The following is a 25471-nucleotide window of genomic DNA, read 5'->3' as shown; positions in this document are numbered from 1 at the left end:
GTGCGGAAGTCCAGGGGAAGCTGATTCTAATAAGCCAGAGCCACCACAGAGAAGGATCTCCCCCATGGCCCCACCAGTCATCATTGTCTGGCCAACGGCATTTGGAGAAGGCCACCCATGTGGGTTCTGATTGGCCGCTGGGAAATATCGGGCAGAAAACAAAGATAATCTGGTGTTAGGCCATGTAGGGCTTTATAAGTGATAACCAAATTTTAAATTGTATCGGGAGACCAATAGGAATCCAGTGCAGCTCATGGAGAGTTGGAGTTATGTGAGTATCCTTTGGCACACCCATAATAGCTCGCACGGCTTCATTCTGGATCAATTGTAATCTCCGAACGCTCTTTAAGGGTAGCCTCATGTAGACCGGATTGCAATATTTGAGTCGTGAGGTGACAAGGCATGAGTGACTGTGAGGAGATAATCCCTATTCAGATAGGGCTTTATAGAAGTCTGGAATGATATAAAAAAGATCATTTTTTAGTTTTTCCAGAATGGATATCCCCGATTGAAGCTATAAGTCCCCCAAACTTAATACAAGAAGATAAAATATGGAAATATAGGGAGGATAATCAGTGGAATTTAAAAACAAACCAGGAACTGTCGGAAGCAGGTATTGTTATAAATTGGTGGCAATATGCACAGATTAAGTCCAGGTTCCACAAAGATAAAACAACATATATACTTAGAAAAGCTAATAATATTTTAGGTAGGCTATTAACAACAAACCAAGGAAAATTGATTGGGGAAACATATAAATTTTTAATTAACTGTAAAAATATAGAATGGATACTAAAAGACAATATGATTAGCTGGTGCAGAAACTTAAACAAAGAGATAGATTTAAATACTTGGGAGAGGGTATGGACATATAACATGCCACCAAATAGAATTTCAAAAATGTTTCAAACTAAGTCACCTAACTGTTGGAAGTGCAAAACAGAAATAGGTACTTATTATCACACTTGGTGGACATGCTCAAAAGCAAAAGAATACTGGAATTTAATAGAAAAATACTGGAATTTAATAGAAAAATGGTTAAGAGAAATAACACAGCAAGAAATCAAGAAAACACCAGAATTTCTTTTATTAGGTATATCAAATAACAAATATAAAAAAGACATATATTTACTTAATAGTTCATATATTAGTAGCAGCTAGGATAGTTTTTGCTCAAAAATGGAAAGAAACGGAGACTCCAAAAGAAGCAGAAATACTTCAGAAAGTCTTAGAATGCGCCGAGCTCGATATAATGATGAGACGGTTAAATAATCAAGAAGACTCAGAATTTTATGATATCTGGCAGAAGGTATATACTTGGTGGGATAAAAAGAAAAAGAGATAAGCTTGTTGTTATATTACTTTGAAAATTTGAACTTAATAGTAAAAGCGTATTAGATTGTGACTCTCTATAATATAAATGTAATTTCTTTTTCTCTTATCTTCTTTATCTTAGTTTGATTTAATATACAAATTAAGAATTTTTATATATATCCTTATAAACTTTTAGATGTGTTTTTATGTAGTGTCTTATAATAGATGTTTTTTGTAGACGATGTTAAACAACAATAAGATCTTCTTTTTATATAATGAAGACTTCTATTTTGAGCGGAGCGACTGTAGCTCCACTAAATGTTATATGTTGTGTTTGTTATGTTTGTTTGAGAAAAATAATAACAAATATTTTTAAAAAAGAAGAAGCCAAGAGCAATATATGTACCAAATTTCAAGTTTGTAGGCTATACGATTCTGGGAATTTCATGATCATAGTGTGAATGGTTTTCATTTATATATATATATATATATTATATGTATATATATTATTGACTTTTTTAGAACATAAGCTGCAGGACTTAACTGAGCAAAGAAAACAGGTGACCACAGAACTGGAAGCAACCCTAGATGGTATTGAAAATATATTTCGTCATACTTTAGAAGTCAGTACATTTGTACCACCATCTGGTAAATAAAATATATTACTAAGAATTTTAGAAAAAGTAGCAATGATTATATATATATATATTATTTTCATAATTTAAATCTAATAATCAATGGAATCAGTGAACTATAAGAGTGAGGACAGTTGGAATTCTTTCCATTCCATTCAGATACATTTGACAATTGCAGGGTACAAAAATCATTATTTTTTTAATTATTAAATTTTATTTAAAAAAATATTCACTGTCATTTATATTTATGAGTATTTTGAGCAGAACTTGTGTCAGTACTGGACCCCATGGAACCTCTCTTTGGTTTTTAGTAGAATAAAATATTTAATCTGACCCTTTATTTTATAATGGTCATTGTTTTTGATAACCATTTCGTTTCTGACTCTGAAATAAATTAAATATGTGCTTTTATTGATCAGTGTTCCATTCCATCGTTTCCAATAAGAAAGGAGAAAATGTTCTGCATATTGTGTGTCTTTTGGTGACTATGTGAAGAAATACTTAATATATCAGCTTGTTTTCTGAAATATTCAAATTAAGTACAGTGATACCTCGTCTTACAAACGCCTCATCATACAAACTTTTCGAGATACAAACCCAGGGTTTAAGATTTTTTTGCCTCTTCTTACAAACTATTTTCACCTTACAAACCCACCGCCGACGCTGGGATGCCCCACCTCCAGACTTCCATTGCCAGTGAAGCACCCGTTTTTGTGCTGCTGGGATTCTCCTGAGGCTCCCCTCCATGGGAAGCCCCACCTCCGGACTTCCATGTTTTTGTGATGCTGCAGGGGAATCCCAGCAGTGAAAAAACGTGTGCTTCGCTGGCAACGGAATTCTGGAGGTGGGGTTTCCCAGCGAGGGGAGCCTCAGTGAAATCACAGCATCGCAAAAACACAGAGGTCCAGAGGTGGGGTTTCCCATGGAGGGGAGCCTCAGGGGAATCCCAGCAACACAAAAATGGGCACTTTGGCTGGCAAAAGGGGTGAATTTTGGGCTTGCACGCATTAATCACTTTTCCATTGATTCCTATGGGAAACATTGTTTCGTCTTACAAAATTTTCACCTTAAGAACCTCATCCCGGAACCAATTAAGTTTGTAAGACAAGGTATCACTGTATTTGTACCTAAATGTCTTTTAGGTAATCAGTTTTGGCACTATGAAAATTGTATATGTGTGTGTGTGTATACATACACACACATATGCACATACAAAGCAAAAGTGAGCAGCTTAAAAATATTACTGAAGAAGTTGTTTATAAAGTTTCTAATTTCAGAAAAAGAGATGCATGAGTTGCATGAACTCTCTGAGAAGAAGCAGCACTTACTGGAAGCACTAGAATATAATCAGAAAGAGCTATATGAAATTTATGACCTTGAGGCCACCCAACCAGGTACCATCAATGGTATGTTTGTTGTGGTCATATTAAGCTTCCAAATTTAGAAGTCACCACTGTATGGCAGTAAATGTTTTGATGTATTCTTTAATGTTTGCTCTTTCTATTGCTGAGAATGGCTGCCAGAAAGAATTGAATTGCTAATTACAAACAAAGATCTACAGTTCTGTCTCTGAATTTTTGACTGCTGAAGAAGTCATTATTATGACTCAGAAATCATAAATCTATTACCATGTAATATTGTCGCAAAGTTTCACTGCTTTGGAAAAAAAAGAAAGAAAAAAGAAAACCAACTTAAAGCAAGAAAACGTACAGTTGGTTTTTATGGGACACCATGTTGAGGAGAGAATCCTTTTGAGTCCCGCTTCTTTCAAGCTGAGAGAAAATGGGGACAAATAAGATGTGAAGCATTTTATTTGCTTTAGGGAAGAAGGTCCATTTATTTCTCAATAGCCAGTTTGTTCTTGGGGATAGCTAGCAAATAAATGGTGATCTGGTCAAATTTGTATTCGATTTTTTGAGTCATTTATTTATTTAGTTAGTTCCACTAGTATGCCGCCCAACTCCTTAAGGTCTCTGGGCGTCTCATTAAACATAGATTATTAATATTAAAATATCTAAAAAGAAAAACAATTTAAAAACCATTAAAAACCCACAATAAGACCATACATATCATTATGGCTGGATGTCAATGGTCCTTTAATCAATGGCCCCAGGCCTGCTGGAAAAGCCAGGTTTTAACAGCTTTCTGGAAGGCCAGTAGGGTGGGAGGAGTATGGATCTCAGGAGGTAGCTGGTTTCAGAGAGCTGGAGCCACCACAGAGAAGGCTCTACCCCGCAGCCCACCCAGCTGACATTGTTTAACTGACGGGTCCCAGAAAACACCAAACCTGTGGTCCCTTATCGGTTGCTGGGAGCTAGAAGGCGATCCCGAAGATAGTCTGGCCTTAAGCCATGTAGGGGTTAATGACCTAAATTTCCTTTCCAACAACTGTTAGAAGGGAAATGTATAAGTTACAAGCTTTTGTGGACAACCTGATTTTTTTCTTAGAAGATCCCCAGGAATCAGAAATACATTTGATTAAAGAATTGGAAAATTATTTATTTGTTTGTTGGTTGGTTGGTTTGTTTATGTATGTATGTATGTATGTATGTATGTATGTATGTATGTATGTATGTATGTATTTATTAATTAATTAATTAATTAATTAATTAATTAATGTGAAGATGTCCTTAATGGATTTTCCTCCTGCAAAACAAAAATCAGTTGTATTTAGAACTTGCCAAGTAATTATTCCTAGACAGTTTTCTTATTTGAGAATAGGTTTCTAGGTGTATACCTATTAAGTCCAATAGACAGACTTAATAGGCATACACCTAGAAACATAGAAGCATAGAAGACTGATGGCAGAAAAAGACCTCATGATCCATCTAGTCTGCCCTTATACTATTTCCTGTATTTTTATCTTAGGATGGATATATGTTTATCCCAGGCATGTTTAAATTCAGTTACTGTGGATTTGCCAACCACTGAATTTAAACATGCCTGGGATAAATGTATATCCATCCTAAGATAAAAATACAGGAAATAGTATAAGGGCAGACTAGATGGATCATGAGGTCTTTTTCTGCCGTCAGTCTTCTATGTTTCTAGGTGTATGCCTATTAAGTCTGTCTATTGGACTAACTACAGAGTAAAAGATTCAAGATGAGTTTTGACACTCCTCCTTTTAATAAATATGTTGCCTGATAGAGTTTGCATAGGAGGGTCTTTAATTCCCTACTGGCCCTCTCCACTCCCATGTCCCAAGATTGGGGCTGATAAAGAATATGAAGATTTTGTATTATCCGTAATGCTTGCAATATGCAATTAACATTTTGAAATCTAGATAATAACAATAAGGATCAAATTTATGAACTTAACTGTTTTTATGTACAATAATATGAATTTTAACTCAAGAGCAACATATCTGTTTACGTTGGAGTGATTCCAATTTATTCCTTGTAGCTTGGTCTTGGATTCTACTCACCATATATATATGGTGAGTAGAATCCAAGACCAAGCTACAAGGAATATATATATTTTCATAGATTTTCACAGGTACAGGTATGACGGTCTTGGTATATTCGGGTTTCTTCCCGTGTAGGATTTAGAAATTTCTGGCAACGTTTCGACGAAGTCCCACTCGTCATCTTCAGACTGGTGCTTCTGTCCTTGTTCGCCCTAGAACATATTTTTGTGTCGAATCACCCTGGTGTATTGAAGGAACATCACAGCTCCTTATTTGCCTCTCAGCCCAACCCAGGGCCATTTCCAAGGCAGTTAATTTTATTGATAGCTGACAATTCTATCTATATATGTCACATGTTTTTTTGCTGAATTTGAAAATTAAGGGAGACTAGGATAGATCTATTTCGGCCTTATTTTGGTCTCATCAGCTAGCCATACCCACTGGGACTTGAACCTGCAACCTTTGCCTTGTAAGGCAGAGAATTATCCTCTAGGCTACAGTATCCAATCCCTTCAGCTCTGCACCAGGGAAGGGTTACATATTTTTGTGTCGAATATATATGTTCTTGAGTTAAAATGGTATATACAAGAAACACCCCCGATTTGGTGGTGGGGTGTGAATGCTTGTCTGGTGGTGGGCACTACTCACAGAGCACCTGTTTTATAGTGTATTCATATACACTCCGGAGAGGGGCGGCATACAAATCCAATAAATAAATATTATTTAAAAAATCATTAAAAATATTAAATATAAAAAATACAATAATATGAATTTTTGCAGAACATAAACTGCAAGAATTAACCGAACAAAAAAGATTTTTGACAACAATTTTGGAGGAAACCTTGGAAAATATAGAAGATGTATGTCGTCATAATTCAGGAAGAATTACATTTATCAAACCTTCTGGTAAGTAGAAAAAAATTACTAAGAATTTAAGAAAACGTGACACTAATTATGCAGTGTAATCAGTGAGATTATCAGAAAAAACAGGCAGACTCCTTTCCATCCTGTCTAGATTTAAAATATATTATATTGTATTACTATGTTAAGCATGCCTTAGTAAATCAGTATTGGACACAGAAGCCCAAATTATTCAGTTTTTACAATTATGAAATATTTATTTGACCAAACATTTCTCATAGTGGTCTCTCTTTCTGGTTCTGCTTGCTGAAGATATATTGCAGGAATTAGGGTTACTGTAATAACAGCTCTGATATAACATTACATGTGTTGTTATGAATAATCTTGATTTGGTTTTATTTATATTCTGAATTCAAAACATATCTATAAAAACCCTAACTATGCTGTATTTTGTAAACAGACTTTCAGGTTTCTATTTGGGTCAACTTTATATGTTGCTGAATTTGTTTTTTAAGTTAGTTTGATAAATGTATAGATTGATTGAATATATTTTCTTTAGTTTGGTGGATAAAATATAGATCTCCATGGAGAAATACTTGCTATTTCCACATCTAGCTATTATACTGTAGTTCTTTCAAAGACAGGTAATATTCAATAATTGAAAGAAGGTCTTCCAAAATTTGGAGGAAATTTCCAATCAGCAATGTGAATTCATATATTGGAACAGGGTTCTACATCTAAAATCTTTTTAAAAGTTGTGTTGTTTTCTGATCTGTAAGGGACATTGCAAGGAATTACATGGGCCAAGCCTTTAAACAAAGCCACCAGTATCAGAATGATGATGTAACTCTGTTTCAGGGAGAGATCAACAATAAAATCCAGTCATATTTTGTCCCGAAGTTATAAATGTGATCTGACAGGTTGCAGCAAGGCAACTTGTTTTCCAGGAACAGATTTTGCTAGTTGGCACACATATCAAAATAAAACACAAATCCTGATTCCTGCATTTACCCTCAATCATTAGTAGTTTTTAATGCTGACTATTAAATGCCTTCCCAGCAAATGGACTAGTTCCTTAGAACCTTTATGGATAAGGACACAGAAGAATGTTCAAGTGTCCGCCGCCTGCAGCGAGATTGTAGCACAGTGGTACCTCAAGATACGAACCCCTCGTCTTACGAACAACTCGTGATACGAACCCGGGGTTCAGAAAAAATTTGCCTCTTCTTACGAACTTTTTTCGAGTTACGAACTGGCGTTCGGAGACAGCTGGGAAGCCGCGCGGCTGTTTTAAAAGGTGACAGTCGGGCGGCGGGGCTTCCCAGCAGCCTCCCGAACGCCGGTTCGTAACTCGAAAAAAGTTTGTAAGAAGAGACAAAATTTTTCTGAACCCTGGGTTTGGTTCGGGAGGTTGCTGGAAAGCCCCCCAGCCTGGCTGTGACCTTTTAAAACAGCCGCGCGGCTTCCCAGCTGTCTCCGAACGCCAAACGCGGAAGTTCGGCTTTGGCATTCGGCTTCGGGAGACAGCTGGGAAGCCGCGCGGCTGTTTTAAAAGGTCACAGCCGCGCTGGGGGGCTTCCCAGCACCCCCCCGAGCCCCGAACTTTTGCCGAACTTCCGGGTTTGGGGTTCGGGGGGGTGCTGGGAAGCCCCCCAGCCCGGCTGTGACCTTTTAAAACAGCCGCACGGCTTCCCAGCACCCCCCCAACCCCGAACCCGGAAGTTCGGCAAAAGTTCGGGGTGGGGGTGGGGTGCTGGGAAGCCCCGCCGCCCGGCTGTCACCTTTTAAAACAAGGTGACAGCCGGGCGGCAGCGGTTTTTTTGCGGGGGGTTTTTTTGGTTGCACGGATTAATTGACTATGGGAAACAATGTTTCGTCTTATGAACCTTTCGTCTTACCAACCTCCCCCTGGAACCAATTAGGCTCGTAAGACGAGGTTTGACTGTATAATGGTTTTCCATGGGTTTAATATATGATATAATGATGGGATTAGCAGTCTTGCTCATAATCATAGAATGCACAAAGTTTGTAAACTTCACCTTCTATTCACCTTTAGAAATAATACATTAACTAAGTTGTTAAAAAAATTGGAGGACAAGTTTAAAAATAAGTAATTTCTTTATATATTTTCTCTTTATTATATTCTTACCGTCTTTTTCTCTTCTTATTAAACACACTCATAAATACACAAACGCACAGACACACACGTGATTTTTGTTGTGTTGTTGCTCAGAATAAACTGCCTTGAGTCTGTTTGCTTGCAGAAAAAGAATTACGTGAATTGAATGAATTGTCTGACAAAAAGCATCAGTTATTGCAAACATTGGAATCTAATCAGAAAGTGCTTCAAGAAATTCAGGAATCTGCATCAATCAAACCAGACAGTGTTAGTGGTATGTGATGTTGTTTATACTACATAAACAAACTTTTATATTATATAAATATAGCATATATATTTGGAATAAAATAGTTAAGCATAGGTGCACTATTTGGGATGAAGATATGATCAACAATTGCCTTTGGTATTGTAATCCAATCACTTGATGATGTTTGTCCATCATGTTCGAAGAGGACATTGACAGGTTGTGGGCTGTTTATGATGTGTCCGCAGGTTGCTGGTAAGGTCTATATAGACATAAAATGTTCTGCCACATGTTGGGTAGACATATGGGCACCATTGTTGCATTTGCAGCAATGGCTTTGCGGAGTGCTCGCTTCTCTTCTGCTATAGCTGTTCCTCTGTCCTCAGATATCTGGCAGCGTTGGTGGATCAACATGCGTCATGTTGATCGATCTTGTGCCAGGGTTCACCAGGAGGTGGCGTCGATATCGAGGGACTTGAAGGAGGCTTTCAATGTGTCTTTGTATCATTTCCTTTGCTCACCATCAATAACCACAGAGTCAGACATTGATCACTCTGATGCTGAAATCGTATTTTCTGTAAGTGAGTTTGAAATGATTTACATTACATTTGAAATGATTATATGCTCGTATATTGTTGCAGTTGAAGCTGAAGAAATCATTGAAAGGTGGGATATTGTAGTAAATGATTTTGTGAATTTCATTTAGGTCAGATCAAAGGCAAAAAAATTCTAAGCCCAAAATTTCAAGTCTGCGAGCAGAGGAGTGGAGAACTCTTCTTGTGAAATATTTTTGAACTTTCTCAATTGTATTGATATCTGATATGCAGTGCGGGTTCCAGATAGGTGAGCTGTATTCAATAATTAGTCTAGCAAATGTTTTGTATGTCTAGTTAGTAGATTGATATTGCCAAAGAAGAAGCTACACAAGATTAGATTAATAACTCTTAGTGCCTTTTTGACAATGTTGTTATAGTGGGCATAGGCACTTAAGTTATTAGACATGAGTACTCCAAAGTCCTTGACAGAATGAGGATCATCTATAAGGTCGTGCCCTCCAGGTTTTTATTTGTGTTCTGATTCTTTTTTCCAATGTGTAAGACAGAGCATTTATATGTAGATTGTCCTGTGCAACTTTGAAGATTTTTAGGTTCAGCAATTTTTTGTAGAATATAGCTACTCCACCTCTTCTGCAGGACTCACGGTCTGAGCGGAAAACATAGTAGTTTTTTGATGTGATAATGGAGTCTGGGTAGGAAGCATTTAGCCATGTTTCACATATAAAAATTATATCGAAGTTGGAGGTGTCAAGTAGAAGGAGGAATTCAGACATCTTATTGACTAAACTTCTAGCATTTAATAGTTTACATTTGAGATTGGTCTTGTGTTGGGGATTGGTTTTGGGGTGGTTAGAGGAAGTAAGGGGCACGCTTTTCTATTCTTTGTTTGAGGTGGTAGGGATGTCCATTTGTTGTTGTGGGATGGTGGTCTGGCAGGTGTCAGTTTGATGTTGTGAGATGGATAATCAGAACTGTAGAAAAAACAATTAATGTCAACCTGCCTTCCATTGCAGATCCGTATACTGCATGAGTCAAAAAGAGGGCTATGAAAATATTTGCTGACCCCTCGCATCCTGGACATAAACTGTTGCTACAGAGCACTACACACCAAGACAACTAGACACAAATACATTTTTTCCGAATGCCATCACTCTTTTAAAGAAATAATTCCCTCAACACTGTCAAACTATTTACTAAGTCTGCACTACTATTATTACTAGTTTTTTCTCATCATTCCTATCACCCATTTTCTCCTATTAATAACTGTATGACTGTAACTTGTTGCATGTATCCCCTTAACATTTTTAAAATATTGTTTCCTCATTGCTTATTTGACTCCTATAAACATTAAGTGTTGTACCTCATGATTCTTGACAGATGTATCTTTTCTTTTATGTACACTGAAAGCATATGCACCAAGACAAATCACACTTGGCCAATAAAGATTTCAATTCCAAAAACTGTTTCAGGAAACTCTGCTCCAGTTTCATCTGGAAGTTATCAAAAATACTGTCATTGTCAGTTACCATGTGTATTGCTGATGTACTCATTTCTAATTGTAAAGATGTTAGCTTTGAAAGGCCAAATTGACTAAACTACAAGCATAGAAACATAGAAACATAGAAGTCTGACGGCAGAAAAAGACCTCATGGTCCATCTAGTCTGCCCTTATACTATTTTCTGTATTTTATCTTAGGATGGATATATGTTTATCCCAGGCATGTTTAAATTCAGTTACTGTGGATTTATCTACCACGTCTGCTGGAAGTTTGTTCCAAGGATCTACTACTCTTTCAGTAAAATAATATTTTCTCATGTTGCTTTTGATCTTTCCCCCAACTAACTTCAGATTGTGTCCCCTTGTTCTTGTGTTCACTTTCCTATTAAAAACACTTCCCTCCTGAACCTTATTTAACCCTTTAATATATTTAAATGTTTCGATCATGTCCCCCCTTTTCCTTCTGTCCTCCAGACTATACAGATTGAGTTCATTAAGTCTTTCCTGATACGTTTTATGCTTAAGACCTTCCACAATTCTTGTAGCCCGTCTTTGGACCCGTTCAATTTTGTCAATATCTTTTTGTAGGTGAGGTCTCCAGAACTGAACACAGCATTCCAAATGTGGTCTCACCAGCATTCTATATAGCGGGATCATAATCTCCCTCTTCCTGCTTGTTATACCTCTAGCTATGCAGCCAAGCATCCTACTTGATTTCCCTACCGCCTGACTGCACTGTTCACCCATTTTGAGACTGTCAGAAATCACTACCCCTAAATCCTTTTCTTTTGAAGTATTTGCTAACACAGAACTGCCAATACAATACTCAGACTGAGGATTCCTTTTCCCCAAGTGCATTATTTTACATTTGGAAACATTAAACTGCAGTTTCCATTGCTTTGAAGCAGAAGTAGCATTTCTAATAAATTAGAAATCTAATATATTATTATTATTATTATTATTATTATTATTATTTCCTTGTTGCAATTAATACTATTTATTAATGCATCAGAAAATCTGTTCAACTGCAAAATAGACAATTTGGAACTGTAGAATTCAGAGAGGTATGTCAGGAAAATTTCCCTTAAACTCACATTGTAGGTTGATTTCAAGTCATATGCTTGTTTAAAGGTAATGTTATATAAGAAACATTTATAGGAACATTTTCTCAACTCTGGTGGTATTTTCAGCACATCATCTTTCCTGAGAATATTTTAGCTGAATATATTCACTGAAAACCATTTCTAGTGTATCTAATGGTTTACATTTAATCATCAATGAATAAGTGGGGGATTTAGAGAGGCAATAATTCATTCTATTATCTAGATATATATTAATCATTAATGTTTTTAATTATAGATCACACTAAAATCAATTTAATGAATTCATCTATTTTTATGCATAATAATATTATATAATGATTTTTTATAGAGCATAAGTTGCAGGAATTAAATGAGCAAAGAAGAAGATTGACCATAGAGTTGGAGGCAACGCTAGATGGTATGCAAAATGTATGTCGTCGTGTTTCAGAAAATACTACATTTGTACAACCTACTGGTAAGGAAATAGTAACTGAGAGTTTTGTCCACAACAGCATTGATTGGGCATATTATTTTAGTATTGTAAATCTATCAAAGAGTGACGATAACTATATGCTTTTTCATCTATCTGTAGTGATTCCTCAGAATAATATGGACTAGGAGGTTTTCTGTCATATCTGTTCAATTTGACTTTGGGGAAATGTATGTATGTTTTTATAAGACTTGCATGACCGCCAATCTTATCAACCATTTGGTGACTCACAGCAGCAGTTAAAAAATAAAATAAAATCTCCCATTCATACTTTTTTGTATGCTTAACAACAGTTTGGAATACATAGAAAACACAATGCTGCCCCGAGTCTACGGAGAGGGGCGGCATACAAATCTAATAAATACAATAAATACAGTACAATCATTGGGTTCCAGTCTCATCTTAATCCAACCGTTTAAGTTCTTCCCAAAAGCTAGAGAGGAGGAGAGAGATCCTATACTGACCAAATCTCCAAATTTAGGCTGTTATACTTAGACAAGATGATTAAGAAAGTATATTTTGAAAGCCGTGCTAAAATGGGAAGCTTGAAAATATTTTTGAAACAATCATTTACAATACTTTTGCTTGCAGAAAAAGAATTACATGAGCTGCATGAACTATCTGAAAAGAAACATAAGTTACTGACAACACTGGGCTCTAATCGGAAAGAACTACAAGGAATTCAGGAACTTGTAGCTACCCAGCCAGGCGGTGTCAATGGTACGTGGGTTTTTTAAAAAAATATTTAAAACACACATTTCTCCCCCCCTCTCCACCTTCCATCACTCCTCCTTCCCTCTCCCCTCTCTCTTTGAATCAGATAAACACAGGTACCTATGGTGAAGTAGCTACCCAACTTAGCATGGGATTTTTAAAAAAAATTTTTTTAAACACATACACATATACACTTTGAATCAAATATTTACAGGTACTTATGGGGAAAATGCATGATTGTTAATAGCCTTTGTTACTGGTAGTCACGTTATGCTAAGTGAAAAATTCATGGAAGCCTTTCTTAATCTGGAAACCATCTGCTAGAAAAAAGCTGTCCTCTTCAGTGACCATGCTACTAGTATGTTTATTCTTAGATGTAAAGAATTAAATTTTGGTAGATCATATATATAGAGCCATAAGTAGGCATTCCATTTGTCTATTGCAATTAAGAATAATATATATTAATGTGTTTAAAAAATGACCTTACTGCAAAAATAGCAATTAGCTTCATCTTGTAGAGTCCTGGACTTGAGCATATTCATCTAAGATGATATTTGAACCTCAGGTTAATTTCAAGCATATGTGCCTGTTCAAAGATAATGCCGATACCTATTAATCACTGTGATTTTCTATTTAGCATTTTATATAGTAATATTTTATTTTTGATTTTTTTTGTCATAGAACGTAAGTTGCAGAAGTTAAATAAACAAAGAAGAGATTTGACCTCAGATCTTGAAAAAGCTGTACATAGTATACAAAATATATGTCATCATGCTTCAGAAAGAACTTCATTTGTACAGTCTACTGGTAAATAAGAAAATAATTACTAAGAATTTTAGAAAAAGTGGCACTTATAATTCATATTGTTTTGGAAACTAAAATCATTGGAGTAATTGAGTCTATTGGAATCCTCATCTTTTGGTTCCTATTTCTAAATCTCTGAATCTTGAAAATTTTCACCTCCAAAGTGATGCCTGGCAGCTACCGTAGTTTGTATTACCAAAAAACAGGTTGGAAATCTTATGTTGGCCGAGAAACTTTGGAGATTGGTGGAGAAAGAAAACTACAACATAAGGGGTAAAATGCTATGTACCCAAATTTTAGTACATCAGCAAAAGCAATGCTGGCAGAGAGACCAGTAAACAAGAATGAGCTGGAATTTACTAGGCAATACTTAATCAGAGGTGTACCAGGTTCTGAAAAAGATCATATTGGTGGCAGTGTGGATTATGAAGAATAACATACTGAACTGAAAATGGCTGGCATATTAAGACAGCGAATAGTGGTTGAATTTGTAACTCGTGCATTTTGGTAGGGGAGATTTATTCTGTATTTTTTTCAAGCGTAGGCAAAGGGTGGGATCATCCCTACAGCAAGTTGTAAACCACTAATATGGACAAAAATTTTACTGTAGTAAAAAATAGTGTTATTGCCATGCTACCTTCTCTGCTTTCTTTGTGATAAGCTGGAAAATAAAAGACTTTGAGCTGCTGTGATCTTTTCCAGCATGTAGTTATTGTGTTTGTAAAGTTTGGAGATTGATAAAATTTGAAGTTGCTTCTTCCATCTTTTTGCCCTGGATATCTGATAGATCTATTCTGCTTCTGGAGGTTGCTTGAATGTTTCCTTAAATGTCTGGTGGAATGTCTCTAGGAGATTGTTGTCACTTTCTAGAGCAAGGATGCTAGGTGGCCATGGATAAGAATTGCTCTTGAGTAGTGTATCTCTGTTTATTTATTCTGATGGAACAGTTAATCTTTACCATGAGCTTCCAGGAGGTTTTCAGAATAATATAATTAAGAGAGACCAAATGAAAATTTATATGAGCCTACATTATGGCCATAAGAGTGGGAAAATTAAATTATAAGTTTCCCCTCCCTAAACCTTTGGCCTTTGTGCTTTGCTGGCCATTTGTATACTTCCATGCACTCTCCTCAAGCTTTGCTATTTCCCCACCACTTGTCTGTTCTTCCTTCCTGAGCTTTGTCATGCCTTCTGTCATCCTTGTGCACCCCCTTGCATCCTCACAGTGCCTGTTCTGACCTGGGCTTCACAAAAATCACAAAACGGACTCCTTGTTCCCCCCTAGCCCCCCTCCCCTTTTTATTTGGTGTGAATTAATAGCATTCACATACAGAAAAATGTTGGCAATAAGCTTTTCAAGAGTGTATTGCAACAACAGACCTTATAAGTCCTTGGATAGTTGCCAGACCAATAGCTTCCAGGTGCAACACTACCATGAAATGTTTAGCAAGGAATTTCTGTGAAGGATGGACTCAGATGAGCAAATCTTCATACTAATTGTCTCCTGCAAATACCATTCTCCCTTTGCTCCTATTTGTTCCTTACATAAGGCTCCAGTTGTTCTGCCCTATTTATCTCCAACTCCAAAGATAGTTGATAACTGTCGGATGGCCATGGACCCATCTCTGCCTTCAAAAAGCAGAGCTCTCACCAGAGCCTTCCCCAGACTCCAGGACTGGCCCATGTTCCTCCCCAACCTCCTCACTGTCAAAATTTGCTGCCAGCTCTGTTGTCAGGCCCCAACAGTGCCTTCTATGTGTCTAATATATCTTCCTTAAGCTTTGTTGGATTTTCCTTGCACTTTTGCATAGTTTATTGTGTCCCACCACAACTCCTGTGTAGCACCTCTCACATCCTCATCCACCCTCTCTTTTACAAGCAGAAATTTCAGTCCTAACCACCAACATAATTTGAGGACCGGCTATACAGAATAAAACTGTTTACAATAGATACTTAAAACACAACCCTAGCTGTTGCCCATCATCAGGTTTACTCTTAAATCTTGTATCAAGTACTTGGCTCAATAGTGAGAGGAAACTTGGAGTCCTAGTTGACAATCAATATGAGTCAGCAGTATGCTATAGCTGCTAAAAAAAAGCCAATGCAGTCCAAGGCTGTATTAACAGATGGATGGAATCAAGATCACAAAGTGTTAATATCACTTTATAATACCTTGGTAAGATCACACTTGGAATACTGCATCCAGTTTTGTTTGCCACAATATAAAAAAGAGCACAAAGAAGAGCAACAAAGATGATTAGGTGATTTGAGGCTAAAACAAAAAATGGTTGATGGAATTCGGTATGTTTACTTTAATGAAAATAAGGACTAAGGGGTGACATTATAGCAATGTTCCAATATCCCAGGAATTGGTATAAAGAAAAGGGAGTCAAACTATTCTTCAAAACACCTGAAGGCAGGACTAGAAGCAAAGGATGGAAATTAATCAAGGAAAGAAGCAACCTAGAATTAAGGATAAATTTCCTGACTGTTAGAATAATTAATCAGTGGAATGACTGGCCTCCAGATGTTGTAGGTGCTCTAACACTGGAAGTTCTTAAGAAGAGATTGGATGATTTGTCTGAAATAGTATAGGGTTTCCTGCCTGAGCAAGAGGTTGGACTAGAAGACCTGCAAGGTCCCTTCCATCTCTCTTATTCTGTTAAATCAGAATCCATCAATTTAGAGGACCAACTAAGTGTGGGGTTGCTTTCCTCCTTTTTTATTTTTCTAGCAAACTATTAAAAAAACAAAAGAGCTATCATGCGTTTTGCCTTTATCTTCCTGATATTTAATTGGCATTTATAACATTTGTTTTAATTTGATAAAACAAAAATTTATTTGTCTTTTTTTTCACCTAATACTTTATTCTCTGCTGTTGAAAGACTCTAACATACAAGGTAGTGAGATTCTGAATTCAGAATTTCTTCATCAGGCAAGTTGATAAATATAATAAATGTAGAGGAATTTTGAAAAAAATAAGAGATACTAAGCCAAATCTGCACTTTAGGGGAGGTTGGTTTTAGAAATTCAAATTAGGTTATATTGTGATTTTTTTTGGTTATAAATGTAATACAATGGTGATGAGCTGGATCATATTTCTGAAAACCTCAAATATATATAACTTCACTGTGGTCATTAACCAACATAAATTATTGCCAATTGAAACTTTGAAGAGATCATTCTGAAAGTTTTTGTTTGCAGAAAAAGAATTACATGAGTTGCAAGAACTAACTAACAAGAAACAACAGTTACTAGAAACACTGGAATCTAATTGGAAAGAGCTACAAGAAATTCAAGAACTTGCAACTATACAACCAGACAGCATCAATGGTATGTGTGATATTCCCTTTATTTTAAAAATCTTAGTATACGTATACCTAGACATATTTGGAATCTTATAGTTGAACATAGGGTATATGGAACAAAGGGTCTTGACTGCGAATAAACTGTTGCTAATGTTGTTACATTTGGGGAGAGGGCATACTCCAAAATTTACATGCCGGTTGCTGATTGGATCTGGCGTGAGCAGCAAATTTAAATAGCTGTCAAGCCGTGTCTCCAGGCAGGGTGTTTTATAAGTGCCCCGCCTGGGCGCACGGCTCAAGTATATGAACTACGCTACAGCTTGATCTAATAAAATTAGAAACAGCAGCTAAGGCGTCCAGCCACTTCTTTTCCGATCTAATACTGGTGACGAAGGAAAAAAGAACGAACCTCATGGCATCGGCCACCTTGACCAAGTCTCCTGGACAACCAGGGCAGACAAGCAGAACAGAATGAGCTCCCAAGTTGCCCATGTTATTCTTTTATTTTATACTACAATATGCTAAAACTATTTCAGTGGAGCTTGAAAAGTAATCACAGTCTGGAAGTCATCAGGTTAAAAGATTTAATTAGGTTTGAGGTTTAACTAGATTTTAGGTTTAACTAGGTTTTAGCCGTTGATGGTCCAAAGCTGTAATAACCACAAACACACTTCATTAAATGGTTTAGATGAAGTAAAATGTATCGCAAGATTATGTATTTTAATTAAATGTATTAGAAAATATTCTATAATAATCTTCAAATGTTATGCCTTGTTAGGAAACCTGCTTAATTGCAAAAAGCAGCAAAGCTTGTCCAGAGAGAGTAAGTCAAGAAATTTTCACTAGGCTCAGATGTGAATAATTTAGGTATTGCTGTCAGAAGGAGATGTATAGGAACTTATTCTAAATTCTACTATTTGCAGCAGAGTATGTTGCATTGCATATTCTAGCTAGGTTACATTCCTGAGAATATAGCACAAGCAAAGTCCCTTACATGACAAAATCAATTAATGGTTTTAACATCAACTCCACAGAATGAAAATGCTTACAATTTAATTTGTTGTGAATTAATGGAACATATAATAAAATACATGTTGATCATTAAAATTTTGAAATGTAGATAATATTAAGGTTGACTTTAATGAATGTTACTATTTTTATATTGTATAGAATATAAACTGCAGGAATTAACTGAGCAAAGAAGACATTTGACCATTGACTTGGAAACTACTTTAGATGATATACAAAATGTATGTCACCATTATTCAGAAAGAACTACATTTTTACAACCTTCTGGTAAGTATAAATAAATATTCTAGGGGGAAAATGGTATTGAATGTACATGTTTTGTTACTGTAAACCTAGTAAACCTGTGAACCAGTCAGACAGAGAAGGACAATTAGAGCTCCTCCTTTCTGCTTGGATTCAAAGTAACTGGATAATTCCAGTGTATCTGCATTAAAAAAAATTCTTTTCATGGCATTTATATTTTTGATACCTTAACCATGCCTTGTGTCAATGTGTTCTGAAGACCATATAGGTAGTCCTTGTTAAATGACCATTCTTTCAGTCGCTGTTACATCAGCAATGAATAAAGGGAGAATATAACAAATGTAGAATAACAGAGTTGGAAGGAACCTTGGAGGTCTTCTAGTCCAACCTCCTGCTTAGGCAGGAAACCCTATACCACTTCAGACAAATGATTATCCAACATCTTCTTAAAAACTTCCAGTGTTGGAACTTTCACAACTTCTGGTGGCAAATTGTTCCCGTGATTAATTGTTCTAATTGTCAGGAAATTTCTCCTTAGTTCTAAGTTACTTCTCTCCTTGACTAGTTTCCACTCATTGCTTCAGATGGCATTAGAAATCCTTTTAATCCCATTCATTCAGCTAGATTTTCTCCCTCCCATTTCTTTCACGCTTATCAAGCATAATGACTTTTCTGATCCATCATCAGCTTGCATGGCATGAGCAAAAGATGTGAGTTTGTGCTGACTGGTCCTTTCCTTTAAGTAGAGGGTAATCAATCTCAAGTAATCATGAGTTACTGATTTCTACTTTTAGTAATAATTTCCAGTTCCATGTTTGAGTGACCACCTTTCACAGACATCCATTACTAGTATAATGATTTTCATTTTGATTAGCAGAGCTGATCATCCTTCATAATTTTGTTAGCTAAAGAAGGTTATTTCTGTAAGAGATCTATGTCATTGCCTTATTACCTCATATATTTATTTACTTAATACAATTTTACGGCTACCCTTTCAGTGACTCCAGGCAGCTTACAAAGATTTTAAAAATCCAATATAAAAACAATAAAAAGTAATAACCCCTGCCTCCCTGGCAACAATAATCGGTCAATCAAATAAGTTACTTGATGGACTCCATCTAGGGTTCCTTAGGCCTGTTGGCAAAACCAGGTCTTCAGGACACTGGGGGGATGTTCCAAAAGGAGGAAGCCACCAGAGAGAAGTCCCTCTTCCTGAACCTGTTAGATGTAGCTCTTCAGGTGAAGAAACCCATAACATTCCCTGTCCATCCATTCTGGTAGATATCTGTGACTGGGAAAAGAAATGTCCTTCAAACATGGTTCCAAGCCATGTACAGACCGTCCTTAATTTATAACCATTTGTTTAGTGACCATACAAAGCCATTGAAATGGTGATTTATGACTGATTTTCACAATTTTGCCTGTTGCAGTTTCCCCATGGTCACATGTTTAAAATTAGGATGCTTTGCAACTGGCATGTATTTATGACAGTTGCAGAGTCCCAGTGTCATATGTTCATCTTTTGTGACCTTCTGTCAGGTAAAGTCAATGGGGAAGTTGGATTCACTTAACAACTGCGTTACTGACTTAACAATTGCAGTGATTAATTTAGCAACTGTGGCAAAAAATGTTGTAAAATGGGCAAAAATTGCTTCATAATTGTCTCTCTTAGCAACAAAACGTATGAGCTCAATTGTGTTCATATATTGAGGACTACCTATAGGTTTTAAAAAGTGATAATCAGCACCTTGAATTGGACCCAGAAGCAAATCAAAAACCTGTGCAGCTCTTGTAGGAGAATGACATTTAATTAATTTAGATAATGTTATTTTCGTACCTCAAATGTTAGTGATGGGAAAGTTTGAAGTGATGGCAATTCTCTAAATCATCTTTGAGAACTTTTATTATTCACGTTTTTCTTTGAACCATAACATTCTGATTATAATCTCAGTGCTCACATTAAACAAATCTGGAATCACTCTGTATCCTTCTCACTCCATTTCTTATTCTAATTCTTATTCTTTGTTTTCCAAGATTTTATTTTTATAATAATTTATTCCCTCTAATGTTTTCTCAGAAAAATAGTCGTTATAGCATGCTTATGAACTCCATTCATATTTTGCACTGTTTTCAAAATTAAAGGCCATGTTTATTAGAGTTATATTGAGCTTTGAATATAAAGTATAAATAATTTTATGTTCATAATTCCTAATATCAACATTTCAAATTACAATTAATGTCAATTTTTTTATCTTTAAGGGTTTTAAGTTATCTAAACACCGCAACAATCAATCTTCAATTGATCCTGTCAATACCAGTTTTTCTAACTGATATATGTATTATGTATTTCTTATAATAATGTAACAATTTTTAAAGAAAACCAAATCAAATCAATAATTAAGCACTTTGATGCATTGTGCGCAGTTTTAAGACTTACTAACTATTCCACTATATGTGAATTCGTCTAAATAAAATAATTATGATATGAATCTACCTTGCTGGTTTTTAAGAAGGTTTGTATGTTTCTTTTTAAATAATATTTTATTAGTTTTTAAATGTTACACACACAAACTGCACATCATACAACATGAAACAGTGCCTTGTGAGGGTGCGCCCACCACCTAACAACATACATACCCCACCACCAATAGGGGGGGTCTGTACAAACATCTTTAACATTCTTCTAAGCTAGGATCTGCATTTTATTTACATATCAAAGAGTGATTATAATTTATTCTTTATGGCTGGATCACAAATTCTACTTGTCATATAACCTCTCACCATGTCCCATCGTTCCATCAGTTTCTTCCATTTATTTTCATTGTACATATTCATCCTTACCTCCATAATTTCAAAGTGAATGTGGTCCACCATGTACCGATACCAATTCTGTACGTTTTGCTGCTTCTTTCCAACCCAATACAAGTACTGCTTGAGCGCTTTCCAATGCTGCTACTTTTATTTCTCTAAATTCTCTTAAATCTCTCTTTTTTACTAGTACTGCCATTTCTTTTGTGATTGTCCAGTTAATATTTAACATTCTGTTCATTTCATCTTGCACTTCTTTCCAAAATTTCTGTACTACTGAACACTCCCAGAAAATATGCATAAAAACTCCTCTCTCTTGGCATCCATGCCAATAGGTGCCCTTCCCCTTCTTCTGAAAATATGCAAGTTGGTGTATAGCACCACTTATGTAAAATTTTCCTTCTCATTTCTCTAACTCTTGTATTCTTTATTTTCTGTATATTTTCAACTATATCCTTCATCTCTCTTTCGTCTATTTGTAATTCATTTTGCCACCATCTGGTTAATCCTTTTATCACACCCTCTTCCGCCTGTGATAACATTCTGTATATATTACTTGCTTGTGCCTTTACTGTATATCATCCCTTTTTTCTTTTAATATTTTCTCTAAGTGAGTTTCTTCTCTTAATAATGCTTCTTTATTCTCCCTTTCATTCAAATATTTACTTATTGCGTTTATCTGCAACCATCTCTGTTGTATGTTTCTATGTTATAATGTTCATGTTTATTTTATTTTTAATAATAATTCACACTTTAAAATATTTAAAATAATATTTAAAATAATACATAAATTCATAACTTCTAAAATGTTTCTCAAGAGATGAGTGAAAAAGCATTTCTGCCTGCAGAAATAGAATTACATAAGTTATTGATGAAGGAGCAACAGTTACTAGAAAACGTGGAATCAAAAGAAAAAGAGCTACAGGATGCCAAGGTTCTTGCAATTTCCAAGCCAGGCAGCGTCAGTGGTATGTATCTGGGCTTTTGTATTATGTGAACAACAATCTCAAACATTTAGGAATATAGGAACATAGGAATATCTACCAGTGATACATCTGCTTATTTATCTCAGTAATACAGATATTGGCTGTAATGGTATAATTCCAGGAGGCTGTTTTGTTTTGTTTTGTTTTTGTTCATGGAAATACAGGAAACTCAACAAAGGCACTTCACAATAGAGTTTTATTGTCTTCATTTGGTAACTGGAGATGAGAAATTGTGAGTTGAGAGGTACAAAGAGTTATACTGAGGAGGAAAATAGTGGGCTTTATAAGTCTGCTTATGTAAAGACAACATTTGTACCTCACTGCATTTCAGCATTCAGGCAATATGCAAACAAAAATCAATGTGGATAATGGTAAAGTTTCTAAGTACCTTAACTGATGATTTTAATGTTCCAAAGGTGCTTTTTCAGGAAGCAACTGAACTTTCGGGTTTCTTACCCCCCAAAAAATGTCACTTTTTTTTTTGACATTTCTCATCCAAGACTCTTCTTCAGTTCTCTTCAACAGAAAGTCCAGTTGCCTCTTGAAAAAGCATCTATGAGATAACCATGATTTGGATGACTGAGAATCTCTATAGACATAACTTTTTTAATGGCTAAAGAAACAGGTTCCCCCTTTTACTTGCTATGTTGCCACATTAAGTATGGGGGAACGGTAGGGGATTGCTCCTGAGAGAGATGAATGAGAAAGTCAGGAATTTTTAGTAGAGATATCCTTACTGGGATTTGAACCTGTAGCATGCTGCAAGGTGGAATATTAACCTCTTTGATGTCAAAGAGTGTCGAATCACTCTTGTATATCCAAATATGGGAGGGAACATACCAGTTTCTTTTTTAATGTACACACACACACACACACACATTCCCAGCAGCGTTATCCAAAATGGGAAAGTTATCCCAGCTGCTCAGTTAATGCAAGTACACCTATATTAGGCTGCAGAGATACAGGAAGATGCCATAGGCAGATCATAACTTTGGTGACAGAAACAAAGGCATTAATTCAATGTACACAAGAGAAGACCACCTCTGTATTTTTATTTTAAAAAACCCGCATGAATAAAAAATATAAAATGATTGATAACATAATGCCAGATGGTAGGTCTTTCTGATTTGATTGCATTCAACATGCTACTGAGGAAGATATGAGGCTCTTTCAGAGAACTAATGTTGTTTAGAATGAGGATATTAAAACTTTTGGACATCTAGTTGTTGTTGATGTTGCTATATAAGAAAGAAAATCCAAAACTGCAAGGACAGAATAATAATAGAAATATGGAACAAAGGAAGCATGAATGCAGGAAAGCTCAACATAGTTGAGAAAGATGAAATGAAATTACCAACCCCCTACCCCATCCTGTTGTGCTTCCTCATTGTGGCAGAGTCACTAATTTAACAGAGAAAAATGTTTTTCTTCAAAATTAATACAGAATCATTTAGAAAAAGATTGAATAAAGGAGAGTCTTGAGACACAATGCTGTTTAATATATTTTCCTATTTGGAATGACATCTATCAGATGACCTGTTGGGAAGAACCTAAATTGCATTTCAGCATTTCTGGCTACATCAAAGCACTGAAAATGTGGTCACGTGTGATACCTACAGTGAAAGAAAGGCTTTGCAAGGACATGCAGATTCAGATATATACACTGATTGCATGGAACTTGAGAAGGATGATCCCAAGGAAAAACAGAAATTGTAGGAGCAGTAATTAACATTCCTAAATTGGGATATTCAAATTTATCCAGACAGAAAGAGTCACGACATCTAGTTTACAATGTAATAAATTTTCAGGGGGAATTTTTTTAAAAATAGAGTAGGAATGATAATTAAAAAAATTAAATTAAATTTAGTTATAACCAAAATATGAAATCATCACCTGCAACATCTAAACTAGAAGACATCCAGAAAATATAAATTATGCAAGTCTATGCACCTATTGCAGATTTAGAGAAAAAATATTGAAGAATTAATTAGTAAAAGACAAAAGTACTTAGATGCAACAGTAGGGTGAAAAATAATACTATTAATTGGGGCTTAAATGCAAAAGAGATTGTCTGGTGTAGTTGGATTGAGTCTGGGAAAATACAGATTAACAGCCACTTTAATGATAGAATTGACTGAGTAATTGTGAACCAGTTACTTTGTCTCAGCCCATATATCACAGGCTATAAAGTTGGTATGGAGAAAGTTGAATAAGTTAATATTATGCTCACTGTGGTAATTTCATAGAGGAAAGGTGGGATATAAATAAACACATAAATAAAACCTGGAGGAGTTAATAAACTTTGAATTGGATAAGTGAATGTTGAGAGATAGGATTTGCAAAGAAAATCCTATATTTACAGTATAAAGAGATTTAAAAAACCTTACAGATGAAGTCAGAATAATTGTCAATGAACTACATTTAAGGAACAGATGTAGTAAATGAAAGTTACATACAAATAAACATGAACCATGTAATGAAAATTAAAGCAGGAAAAGTATATCCAAAATTTCAAAAAGGAAAAGATTCAAGCAGTTCAAGATTCTAAGCAACGTATTATATTGGGCAGTAAAAAACAAACAATATGAAAGGTTTGGGCAACTAAGAAGCATGTTGACTGAATGCCAACTGCCATAATGAAACAAGAAAGGCCAAGGCCAGAATGATAAAAATGCACTTTTTATGATGCCTGGAAAAATTATAAGAAAATGCATTATTAAGATAGGATTGTTCAATCGTTCAAAAAATTTGAAGGAAGATTGAAAAACTATGTTGAAAACCTTTACAAATGAAATTCTTGAATGGCAAACATTTAGAAAGAAAAATATTTAGGAACTAACCTCACTTGTAAGAAAGAATAGCTCAAACAGAAAAGCATCCATCAAGATGAAATAACTATGAAACAAAAATAAATATCGTTTACATGTGATATTTGATAGAAATTGTGATAGATGTTAATAGACTGATTTCAAAATATATGATTTTTATGAAATTATATATAATATTTCTAGATTATAAACTACAGGAACTAGCCAAGCAAAGAAGATCTCTCGTTGAAAGTCTAGAGACAATTATGCATGAAATACAAGCAGAATTTACATCTGAAGGTGTTTCTCTTGTGCATCCTGATGGTAAGTAGAAAATAAATTATATTGTGAATTTTACAAGCATTTATTTAGTATATAGGGCTTCTGAATTTAAACTGATCATTTGCGAATAACATGCACACCATCTGGACTATGGAAATGGAAAATCAAGTAACATAATTATTCTTCCTTCTCCTGATGAAACCTCACTGATTTAATTCCTTGACCATATTCAAGATCATTTTACCTTTTCTCATTAATAAAACAAATAGTTATTGGAAACC

At 35.5% G+C, this 25471-nt stretch overlaps 1 protein-coding gene across 5 annotated transcripts in view; it reads left to right on the top strand.

The window, feature by feature from the left end:
- Positions 1-25471, top strand: part of CCDC7 (coiled-coil domain containing 7) — a 243752-nt gene that overhangs the window by 109341 nt on the left and 108940 nt on the right. For all 5 annotated transcript variants that reach the window (XM_070726680.1, XM_070726682.1, XM_070726683.1 and 2 more), the window contains 11 exons: positions 1837-1962; positions 3227-3355; positions 6139-6264; positions 8484-8612; positions 12069-12194; positions 12801-12929; positions 13605-13730; positions 16932-17060; positions 18206-18331; positions 21964-22083; positions 25113-25232. In XM_070726680.1, coding sequence (XP_070582781.1) covers positions 1837-1962; positions 3227-3355; positions 6139-6264; positions 8484-8612; positions 12069-12194; positions 12801-12929; positions 13605-13730; positions 16932-17060; positions 18206-18331; positions 21964-22083; positions 25113-25232 — 1386 coding nt within the window. The remainder of the gene's footprint in view (positions 1-1836; positions 1963-3226; positions 3356-6138; positions 6265-8483; positions 8613-12068; positions 12195-12800; positions 12930-13604; positions 13731-16931; positions 17061-18205; positions 18332-21963; positions 22084-25112; positions 25233-25471) is intronic.

This window comes from Erythrolamprus reginae, chromosome Z (genome assembly GCF_031021105.1).
Source record: "Erythrolamprus reginae isolate rEryReg1 chromosome Z, rEryReg1.hap1, whole genome shotgun sequence".
In the NCBI taxonomy this organism is placed as follows: Eukaryota; Metazoa; Chordata; class Lepidosauria; order Squamata; family Dipsadidae; genus Erythrolamprus; species Erythrolamprus reginae.
Note: the sequence above shows the minus strand (reverse complement) of the source record. Positions and strands in the feature narration are given on the sequence as shown.